The 12,181-nt window shown below is 36.7% G+C and overlaps 2 protein-coding genes across 2 annotated transcripts in view; one reads left to right on the forward strand and one right to left on the reverse strand.

The window, feature by feature from the left end:
- The window catches only part of SP8 (Sp8 transcription factor), a 203,312-nt gene that overhangs the window by 151,846 nt on the left and 39,285 nt on the right, over positions 1 to 12,181 (forward strand). The window lies entirely within an intron of this gene.
- ABCB5 (ATP binding cassette subfamily B member 5) overlaps positions 1 to 12,181 on the reverse strand; it is a 145,530-nt gene that overhangs the window by 121,889 nt on the left and 11,460 nt on the right. Inside the window, exons 4-5 of the mRNA XM_002818171.3 lie at positions 10,447 to 10,597; positions 7,207 to 7,261 (exon numbers count right to left, since the gene is read on the reverse strand). Of these exons, the coding sequence (XP_002818217.3) occupies positions 7,207 to 7,261; positions 10,447 to 10,597 (206 nt within the window). The remainder of the gene's footprint in view (positions 1 to 7,206; positions 7,262 to 10,446; positions 10,598 to 12,181) is intronic.

Genomic DNA, 12,181 nt, shown 5'->3' on the forward strand with positions numbered 1-12,181 from the left:
TCTAGATTTTCTAGTTTATTTGCATAGAGCTGTTTGTAATATTCTCTGATGGTAGTTTGTATTTCTGTGGGATCGGTGGTGATATCCCCTTTATCATTTTTTATTGCATCTATTTGATTCTTCTCTCTTTTTTTCTTTATTAATCTTGCTAGCGGTCTATCAATTTTGTTGATCCTTTCAAAAAACCAGCTCCTGGATTCATTTATTTTTTGAAGGGTTTTTTGTGTCTCTATTTCCTTCAGTTCTGCTCTGATTTTAGTTATTTCTTGCCTTCTGCTAGCTTTTGAATGTGTTTGCTCTTGCTTTTCTAGTTCTTTTAATTGTGATGTTAGGGTGTCAATTTTGGATCTTTCCTGCTTTCTCTTGTGGGCATTTAGTGCTATAAATTTCCCTCTACACACTGCTTTGAATGCATCCCAGAGATTCTGGTATGTTGTGTCTTGGTTCTCGTTGGTTTCAAAGAACATCTTTATTTCTGCCTTCATTTCGTTATGTACCCAGTAGTCATTCAGGAGCAGGTTGTTCAGTTTCCACGTAGTTGAGCGGTTTTGAGTGAGATTCTTAATCCTGAGTTCTAGCTTGATTGCACTGTGATCTGAGAGACAGTTTGTTACAATTTCTGTTCTTTTACATTTATTGAGGAGAGCTTTACTTCCAAGTATATGGTCAATTTTGGAATAGGTGTGGTGTGGTGCTGAAAAAAATGTATATTCTGTTGATTTGGGGTGGAGAGTTCTGTAGATGTCTATTAGGTCCGCTTGGTGCAGAGCTGAGTTCAATTCCTGGGTATCCTTGTTGACTTTCTGTCTCGTTGATCTGTCTAATGTTGATAGTGGGGTGTTAAAGTCTCCCATTATTAATGTGTGGGAGTCTAAGTCTCTTTGTAGGTCACTCAGGACTTGCTTTATGAATCTGGGTGCTCCTGTATTGGGTGCATATATATTTAGGATAGTTAGCTCTTCTTGTTGAATTAATCCCTTTACCATTATGTAATGGCCTTCTTTGTCTCTTTTGATCTTTGTTGGTTTAAAGTCTGTTTTATCAGAGACTAGGATTGCAACCCCTGCCTTTTTTTGTTTTCCATTTGCTTGGTAGATCTTCCTCCATCCTTTTATTTTGAGCCTATGTGTGTCTCTGCACGTGAGATGGGTTTCCTGAATACAGCACACTGATGGGTCTTGAGTCTTTATCCAGTTTGCCAGTCTGTGTCTTTTAATTGGAGCATTTAGTCCATTTACATTTAAAGTTAATATTGTTATGTGTGAATTTGATCCTGTCATTATGATGTTAGCTGGATATTTTGCTCGTTAGTTGATGCAGTCTCTTCCTAGTCTCGATGTTCTTTACATTTCGGTATGATTTTGCAGTGGCTGGTACCGGTTGTGCCTTTCCATGTTTAGCGCTTCCTTCAGGAGCTCTTTTAGGGCAGGCCTGGTGGTGACAAAATCTCTCAGCATTTGCTTGTCTGTAAAGTATTTTATTTCTCCTTCACTTATGAAGCTTAGTTTGGCAGGATATGAAATTCTGGGTTGAAAATTCTTTTCTTTAAGAATGTTGAATATTGGCCCCCACTCTCTTCTGGCTTGTAGGGTTTCTGCCGAGAGATCCGCTGTTAGTCTGATGGGCTTCCCTTTGATGGTAACCCGACCTTTCTCTCTGGCTGCCCTTAACATTTTTTCCTTCATTTCAACTTTGGTGAATCTGACAATTATGTGTCTTGGAGTTGCTCTTCTCGAGGAGTATCTTTGTGGCGTTCTCTGTATTTCCTGAATCTGAATGTTGGCCTGCCTTGCTAGATTGGGGAAGTTCTCCTGGATAATATCCTGCAGAGTGTTTTCCAACTTGTTTCCATTCTCCCCGTCACTTTCAGGTACACCAATCAGACGTAGATTTGGTCTTTTCACATAGTCCCACATTTCTTGGAGGCTTTGCTCGTTTCTTTTTATTCTTTTTTCTCTAAACTTCCCTTCTCGCTTCATTTCATTCATTTCATCTTCCAGGGCTGATACCCTTTCTTCCATTTGATCGCATCGGCTCCTGAGGCTTCTGCATTCTTCACGTAGTTCTCGAGCCTTGGTTTTCAGCTCCATCAGCTCCTTTAAGCACTTCTCTGTATTGGTTATTCTAGTTATACATTCTTCTAAATTTTTTTCAAAGTTTTCAACTTCTTTGCCTTTGGTTTGAATATCCTCCCGTAGCTCGGAGTAATTTGATTGTCTGAAGCCTTCTTCTCTCAGCTCGTCAAAGTCATTCTCCGTCCAGCTTTGTTCCGTTGCTGGTGAGGAACTGCGTTCCTTTGGAGGAGGAGAGGTACTCTGGTTTTTAGAGTTTCCAGTTTTTCTGCTCTGTTTTTTCCCCATCTTTGTGGTTTTATCTACTTTTGGTCTTTGATGATGGTGATGTACAGATGGGCTTTTGGTGTGGATGTCCTTTCTGTTAGTTTTCCTTCTAACAGACAGAACCCTCAGCTGCAGGTCTGTTGGAGTACCTGGCCGGCCGTGTGAGGTGTCAGTCTGCCCCTGCTGGGGGGTGCCTCCCAGTTAGGCTGCTCGGGGGTCAGGGGTCAGGGACCCACTTGAGGAGGCAGTCAGCCCGTTCTCAGATCTCCAGCTGCGTGCCGGGAGAACCACTGCTCTCCTCACAGCTGTCAGACAGGGACATTTAAGTCTGCAGAGGTTACTGCTGTCTTTTTGTTTGTCTGTGTCCTGCCCCCAGAGGTGGAGCCTACAGAGGCAGGCAGGCCTCCTTGAGCTGTGGTGGGCTCCACCCAGTTCAAGCTTCCAGGCTGCTTTGTTTACCTAAGCGAGCCTGGGCAATGGCGGGCGCCCCTCCCCCAGCCTCGCTGCTGACTTGCTGTTTGATCTCAGACTGCTGTGCTAGCAATCAGCGAGACTCCGTGGGCGTAGGACCCTCTGAGCCAGGTGCGGGCTATACTCTCCTGGGGCACCGTTTCCTAAGCCCGTCGGAAAAGCACAGTATTCGGGTGGGAGTGGCCCGATTTTCCAGGTGCCGTCTGTCACCCCTGGAAGGGGAACTCCCTGACCCCTTGCGCTTCCCGAGTGAGGCAATGCCTCGCCCCTGCTTCGGCTGGCGCACGGTGCAGTCACCCACTGACCTGCGCCCACTGTCTGGCACTCCCTAGTGAGATGAACACGGTACCTCAGATGGAAATGCAGAAATCACCCGTCTTCTGCGTCGCTCGCGCTGGGAGCTGTAGACCGGAGCTGTTCCTATTCGGCCATCTTGGCTCCTCCCCCAATTTTTATATTCTTAATAGAGACAGGGTTTCACCGTGTTAGCCAGGATGGTCTTGAATTCCTGACCTCAAGTGATCTGCCTGCCTCAGCCTCCTAAAATGTTGGGATTACATGAGTGAGCCATCGCAGCTGGTCTCAGTAATAAATTTCTTATTATTTAAATGAATCTTAAAAAAAGAAATAATAGTATAACAAGTACTATAAAAGGTAAGTATGTTTCCATATAAATTTAGTAGCCGTTAAATAACTGTACATAGACATATCTTTTCATCTTATTGTCCCTTTTATTGTTTACTTTTAAATAGATGCTCCTATTAAAAAAATTTTAAACTTTTTGTAAAAAAAAATACTTCGTGACTGTATATTAGAGCCCTGCTTTAATACTGTAAGACCAAAAATTCAGTATAAAACACTACCCTAGATCCTAATCAAGAATTTTCAAAGATCCAATATAAAGAAATTTTATGTAAAATTAGCTAAGAAAAGAACTTTAAGCCAAAGAAAGTTGAGGCTGCAGCAAAACTCAATTCAAGGGAGCATCATTCACATTGTAGCCCAGAACAACACTATCCAATAGAACTTTCCATGATGAAAAAAATGTTCAATATCTATGATGTACTGTATGGCAGCCAGCCAGATATAATTATTAATACTTGACATGTGATTGAGAATGAGAAACTGAATTTTAAATTTTATTTAATTTTAATCAATTCATATTTATAGTCAGAGCAATCAAGCAACAGAAAGAAATAAAAGGCATCCAAATTGGAAAAGAGAAAGCCAAATTATTTATTTGCTGATGATATGGTCTTATACCTAGAAAACCATAACAATTCCACCAAAATACTCCTAGATTTGCTAACAAATTCAGTCAAGATTCAGGTTATAAAATCAATGTGCAAAAATCAGTAACATTTCTATACACTGATAATGATCAAAATGAGAATCAAATCAAGAAATCAATCCCATTTACAATAGTTACAAAAAATATCTAAGAATATATTTAACTAAGGAATTAAAAGATCTTTACAAGGAAAACTACAAAACATCAATGAGAGGAATTGTAGATCATGCAAACAAATGGGAAAACATCCCATGCTCATGGATCTGAAGAATCAATATCATTAAAATGACTTTACTGGACAAAGCAATCTATACATTCAATGCAATTTCTATCAAAATGCCAATGTCATTTTTCACAGAATTAGAAAAGACAGTCCTAAAATTCATATGCAACCAAAAAAAAGCCTTAATAACCAAAACAACTATAAGCAGAAAGAACAAAGCTGGATGTATCACACTACCTGATTTCAAATTGTACTACAAGGCTATAGTAACCAAAACATCATGGTACTGGTATAATAATAGACACATAGATCAAGGAAAAAGAATAGAGAACCCAGAAATAAAGCCACATACCTACAACCAATTGACCTTCAACAAAGCCAACAAAAACATACACCGGTAAAAGGACATCCTATTTAATAAATGGTGCTGGGAAAATTGGAAATCTGTAAGCAAAAGAATAAAACTGGACCCCTATCTCTCACTATATACAAAAATCAACTAAAGATGGATTAAAGACTTAAATTTAATGCCTGAAATAATAATACTAGAAGAAAACTTAGGACAAACTCTTCTGGACATTGGCCTTGACAAAGAATTCATGACTAAGACTTCAAAAACAAATGCAACAAAACCAAAAATAGACAAATGGAAATTAATTAAATTAACATCTTCTGCACAGCAAAAGAAATAATCAACAGAGTGAAAAGACAACCTGTAGAATGGGAGAAAATATTTGCAAACTATGCAACCAACAAAAAACTAATATCTAGAATCTACAAGGAACTCAAACATCTCAACAATGACAATAAAATAAACCTTAATAACTCCATTAAAAAGTGGGCAAAAGACATGAGCAGACACTTTTCAAAAGGAGCCATACAAATGTCCAAAAAGCATATGAAAAAATGCTCAACATCAGTAATCATCAGAGAAATGCAAATAAAACCACAGTGAAACACTGTCGTACACCAGTCAGAATGTCTACTATTAAAGAGCCAAATAATAACAGATGTTGGTGAGACTGCAGAGAAAGGAGAACACTTACACACTATTGGGGGTAATGTAAATTAGTACAACCTCTATGGAAAACAGTATAGAGATTTCTCAAAGAGCTAAAAATTGAAATACCATTCAACTTGTCAGTGTCACTACTGAGTATGTACCCAAAGGAAAAGAAATCATTGCATCAGAAAGATACCTGCACTTTTATGTTTATTGTAGCCCTATTCACAATAGCAAAGATATGGACTCAACCTAAGTGTTCATCAATGAATGAATGGATAAAGAAAATGTTTACACACACACACACACACACACACACACACACACACACATAACATGGAACACTACTCAGCCATAAAAATAATGAGATCATGGTTTTTTTGAAGCAACATGGATGGATCAAGAGGCCATTATCTTAAATGAAATAACTCAGAAACAGTCAAATACCACATGTTCTCACTTATAAGTGGGAACTAAATAACGTATACACATGGATATAGAGAGTGGAATAATAGACATTGGAGACTCAGAGGCTGAGAGGGTAAAAGGGGGTGTAAGAGATGAGAAATTACTTAATGGCTACAAGGTTCACTATTTGGGTGATGGTTACACAAAAAGCCCAGACTTCACCACTATGCAACATGTCCATGTAACACAACTGCGCTTGTACCCCCTAAATCTATAAACAAGATTATATAGCCACAAATGGCCATGGCTAACATATTGGACAGGGCATATTAGGAATTAAAACTAAAGAAGAACAGAGGATACTAGAGACTGGGAAAGGTAGAGAGAAGGAAGGGATAAGGAGATATTTGTTAATGCTAAAATTATAGGTAGATAGGAGAAATAAGTTCTAATGTCCTATAGTACTATAGTTAACTATGACTATACTTAACAATAATATATTACATGATTTCAAATAGCTAGAAGAAAGATACTGAATATTCCCAATACGAAGAAATGACAAATGTTTGAGATAATGAATATGCTAATTAATCTGATCAGATCACTACACATTAAATGTATTACAGCATCACTATGTACCTCATAAATATGTATAATTATTGTGTCAATTATAAATTTTTTAATTAAAAAAAGAACTAAGGCCCAGAAGATGTCACTGCAATGTGATGGGTGTCCCTTGACAACATGGTGTCTTCATTTTGGGGGGAAAAGAATAGGAATCACTTAGGTTTAGAGTAAAGACCCAGAAAGTTTTAGTGAGGTAGTACGGAAATCCAGTCAATATACTGAGAAAGGTAGTGTCTATCTAGGAAACTCAGAACATGTTGAGTAAATAAACCATACTGTTTAATACCTAAAATTATAAAACAGAACATCCTTATAAATTATTTATTATTCATACTTTACAAATTTTTGTTTGGATGCAACTTTACCATAATAGTCTGAATAATTAGTCTCCAAATTTAGTGTGAGTAAAACCTTACTTTTTTATGTTAAAAAGTATTTTATTATTTTTACTATTTACTTGTTGATTTTTAATGTTTAAAGAAATAGAATTTTCAATGAGGCTCATAAGGAATATAATTTTTTAGAAGGAAAATCAAGTCCTTTCTTTCCCAGGATATTGCTAGGAGGCAAAATTGCTACAAAAATGCAAATCCTTACAATTTTTAAGTTGATGACAACTTTGTCAACTACAACTCAAAGCATATGACCTATACACCTTTCAAGTAGAAGAAAAAATATATACTAATTGTATTTTATATACCTAATGAAAGAAGAGGAAATGTTTGCTTTAATCATTTGTTGTGTAATATTAATGGTCATAAAAAATTTCAGTTGCTTTTTTCTTGTAAGCTTTAAATAAAGCATCATTCAACAAATGTGATATTAACATTTCATTTGGACTTACAGAGTCATATCTTCATTCAGCTTCTCTTGAGACTGAGTACAGTTCCGATAATTTGCTGTAAAAACGTTATTTAAAATATAGAGGAAATTAATTTATAATTGGTCATACTGTTACACAGATAGCCCTCCAAACCAAATATAGTGCACTCTTAAGACAACAGATTTACTGCCCACACGCAGGTTTATTATCATCTCATTTTCTATTCTTTGACTTAGAACTGGAAATAATTATCTCTGCTCTCAAGAAGTACTCATGCAGCTTGGAAAAATATAAGGAACCATTAACCATGTAGCTCATAACTGGAAAGAATTATTTGGGACATCTCTGATCAGACAACAATCAGGAAAGTGATAGTAATAAAATTCCCTGCTTCTGCCTGAGATTATACACTTTAAATTAAGTCTGAAACACTCCAGGGAATGATTTCAAAAGTCCAAGAAAAGCAAGAACATGTGTGAAAGTTCTGGAAGAATTAGCCATGGGAAAGCAGGAAAGCTCATTGAAACATGTTGAGTAACCAACAATGTGGAAAGGTTATAAGTTTTCTATGTAAACTTTTCTATATATCTTCTAGTAGAAAAAACTATTGTACACTGATGAATATACCACCAAGTCCTGATTTTACCAATAACACAAAACCATGGTTGATATCCATGATTACAATTTTCTTCCTTAAACCTCTATAATCAACATTTGAAATGACTGCAGACATCATGACTCTTCATCTGTTATAACATCATCACATATTACAATGTTTATGATCTTTATTTATATGCAAACAATCATTTCTCCCTTATTCTATTTATGGAATTGTGGTAGGAAAAAATACCAGAATTCATATGGCAGAAATGGAGATTTCAATGAGATTTAACTGAGCAAATAAAGGAAATAAACATTGTTTCTAAAAATGGTTCCTGCAGTCTTATAAAAATGGCATAATCTCAGTGTATAGATTATATTGATAGAGGTAATATTTTGGAAAGTTCAGGACTCACACAAAAATGGATCCCCAACTAATGATAGCTATTATTCATATTTTTATTTATAGGAACAAATAATCCTGCTCTATTATCCTCCGGAAAATCAATGTTAGAAGGTTGAAGGTTTGCCTCTTAATATCCCTACTTCTCTTTAACAATGTGTTATAATATACCAATAATATCCATGAATTTATCTAAATCATTATTGAACTTCTCTATATGTTTACCACATTCAATAAAACCAGGAAACTGGCGAAGCCTTGAACAACAACAAAAATTAGAATTCACAGCAATAGCAATTAGATATGTAGTGCCTAGCCTATCCAAAACAGGTAAGGCAATCAATTACAGCATAAATTTAACAAAAAGAATACTCCCAAGCAGATGGCCTTAGGTTGCCAGGTTGCTCATTTACTCACACATTCATTCATTCATTCATTTGTTCATAGAGATATAGTAGACAATCAATAACTGTTTACTCAGTGAATTGGCTCCATTTGTTTAACAACACATTATTTAGCATATATATCAATTTATATCATTAATATATCAGGTTTTTACTTATATCCTTAATTTTGTTTATATTATTAAAATATTTAAAAAATCATAACTGTTTAAGCAGGAGAACATGGAAAGACAGAGATGGAAGCAATGGGTTTATCCCAGTCAAGATTAGTACACGTAAAAGATTTACTTTTGAGTTTAAAGATTTTTTTTTGCTTTAAAGATTTTTTTTTTTTTGCTTTAAAGATTTGCTTTTTGGAAAACAAGAAGGTATAATTTAGGTATAAATTAGAATTTAAAGTCAAATAGAGCACAGAGGGAAATAGACTGAACAAAGAAAGGCTAATGTTGATGAAAAGACAGTCTAGGTTGTAATGAGTTATTTTTCCCAGTTATAATAAGTATTTATAACAATACTTCCAGTGTGTAATTTGGGGAAAAGCATATAAAATCAGGAAATTACTAGTATTTGTAATATCCACCAGATAAAAAATACTGCATAGTCATTACATCAGTGCATAGGAAAATCACTGGAATTTAAACCTAAAGAATAATGTCACCTTGAAAGACATGACCCTGAAATAGGACGCTACAAAGGATACACGAAAGATGCCTACAAATAAGGGCAATATGAAAACACCTTTTCCACACCTAATTGCTAGTTCCTCTCACCGCCAATTCAGGGTATCTGTCTCTAGTTCTATAATTTTCTGCTTCTCTTCTGCATTATGTTATATAGTGCCATGCATGGCTAAAAACTACTACTACAAAAAAAAAAAAGTTAAGTAGCTACTAAACTGAAAGATTTGATCATACTTGATTATTTCTTCCTCTTCTTCTTCTCCTTCTCTTTCTTTTTTTTCTTTGAGATGGAGTTTCGCTCTTGTTGCCCAGGCTGGAGTGCAATGGTGCAACCTTGGCTCAATGCAACCTCTGCCTCCTGGGTTCAAACAATTCTCCTGCCTCAGCCTCCCAAGTAGCTGGGATTATAGGCACCTGCTACCATGGCTAGCTAATTTTTTGTATTTTAATAGAGACGAGGTTTCACCATGTTGGCCAGGCTAGTATCGAACTCCTGACCTCAGGTGATCCACTGGCCTCAGCCTCCCAAAGTGCGGGATTACAGGCATGAGCCACTGCACCCGGCCTTGATTTCTTCTTTTTAAAGGATGTGTTACATCCTAGTGGCCTGGGATGGCCCAAGCCTTTGATTAAATCCTGATGTAATCACCACTTGAATTCTTAGAGAGACAAGCTGAACGATTGTGGGCTTCAGATGATTCCTACATAACGTCAGCAAATGGCTTTCTGATTTGAACTGCAACATTGGCTCTCTGCTGAGTCCCCAGCATGCCAGCCCACCCTCTTGAACTCGCCAGCCTCTATAACCATGTGAGCCAGCCAATTCTTTAAAATCTCACTCTTCACACACCCACACACACACACACACACACACACACGCAGTCTCTCTCTCCCTGTTTCTAACGCACATCCTATCGATGCTGTTTCTCTGAAAACCCTAACTAATAGGGGATTTTGTTTCTTATTTATTTATTTTAATTCAATTATAGACCTCTGTGGTCATGAAGATTTTGTTTCTTTAGTGCCCAGCAATATAGCAGAATAAATGACTCAAATACATATTATACAGATAGTGTTTTACAATACAATAATCTGCCTTGCTAGCTTAACGTTTGTTTGCTTTATTCAATACTTTTGTGTCTTCAGTGATACAGAAAAATAATCGTATACTCACTTGTGTTAGTTTGCACTAGACATCCACTAATAAGGTTGTCACTCATTTCTCCTAAAACCAGTGACATTAAAGGAAGGCAGGCTCCATTGACCAGTGATGCCAGTATACCCAGGATCATGAGTGTGATGTCCAGTCCATCAGCAAAGCGGAACTGAGGAAAACAAAGCACAGTAGCACCACAGCTGTAAAACAAACACACCAAGCACACACACACACAACAGCAGCCTACAGCCTTTGCCACTTAGTAAACATGACTTTATACATTGATTAAGATGGTAAATAAATGCATAAAATCATAGATATGTATTTATATCTAAAGTAAAAACAAATACCAAAATTAAGAATTTACCATCTCCTTTAAAGGCATTAAAAAATAAAGCAGCTAAATATTCACAATAGCAAAGACTTGGAACCAACCCAAATGTCTATCAATGATAGACTGGATTAAGAAAATGTGGCACATATACACCATGGAATACTATGCAGCCATAAAAATGGATGAGTTCATGTCCTTTGCAGGGACATGGATGAAGCTGGAAACCATCATACTCAGCAAACTATTACAAGGACAGAAAACCAAACACCGCATGTTCTCACTCATAGGTGGGAGTTGAACAATGAGAACACATGGACACAAGGTGGGGAACATCACACACGGGGGCCTGTTGGGGGGTGGGGGGCTGGGGGAGGGATAGTATTAGGAGAAATACCTAATGTAAATGTCAAGTTGATAGGTGCAGCAAACCAACATGGCACATGTATACCTATATAAGAAACCTGCACGTTGTGAACATGTACCCTAGAACTTAAAGTATAATAATGATAAAAATAAATAAAGCAGCTAAATCAGTACAAATTGTAGATACCTGACACAAGTCAGGTCAGATGTGGGTATGAATCAGAAACTTTATTCCATTTGTTTGACTTTGGAATAAGTTGAAGACTGCAAAAACAATATCTTAGTTTATGGAAAGTTGATCTGCACGCTTTCAATGCTCTAGGCTCACTGGCATCATAGCAATGGCACAGCTAAGTGCAGTGACCAGAACTAACTAGTAAAAATGTAATGAATTATATTTGTGATTATTTTAAATTCCTTAGATTTTTTTTTTCTACCCAGAACAATGCCTATCCTGTAAATAAGGATATTTAAGGGGGTCAATGATAATTTTAAGGGCTGTTTTGAATAAGAAAGAAATGCCTGAAAGCCATCTATTGAATGCTTTATATTCTGTTCTGTAGTAGGTCCCCATAGCATCTGTCCAAAACCAAATCATGAGCAAAATTGAAAATATGGATTATTTATCTTACCGAGAGAGGCCAAAATAAAATTTAAATGGTATTAAAATGTAATTAGATTTTAATAACAGCAAGAGGAACTTACTGCATATTTGATGAATGGAGACCAAAATATTATTTTTCCATTCATCAGTGCAATAGCTAATAAATATTTATAGTGTTACTTCCACAGCATTGCATTCAGCACTATGGACATTAAGAGAGTATCTGCTCCTCCACCTTCCTCCAAAATAATGCTATCTCCTTGATAAAGTTTGTCATGTTCTGCTACTATTCAGTTCTTTTTTAATTGACTTTTGAAAAAGCGGGCTGTTTCATGTATATTTGTAGGGACATAACATTGACAGCCAGGCTGACACAGAGATTAGAGTGGGTGAAGGCCATGTCTGGGAACACATGCATGAAACGCTCCTTAAACATGATTTCAAAGAAGTGT

This window comes from Pongo abelii, chromosome 6 (assembly GCF_028885655.2).
Source record: "Pongo abelii isolate AG06213 chromosome 6, NHGRI_mPonAbe1-v2.0_pri, whole genome shotgun sequence".
In the NCBI taxonomy this organism is placed as follows: Eukaryota; Metazoa; Chordata; class Mammalia; order Primates; family Hominidae; genus Pongo; species Pongo abelii.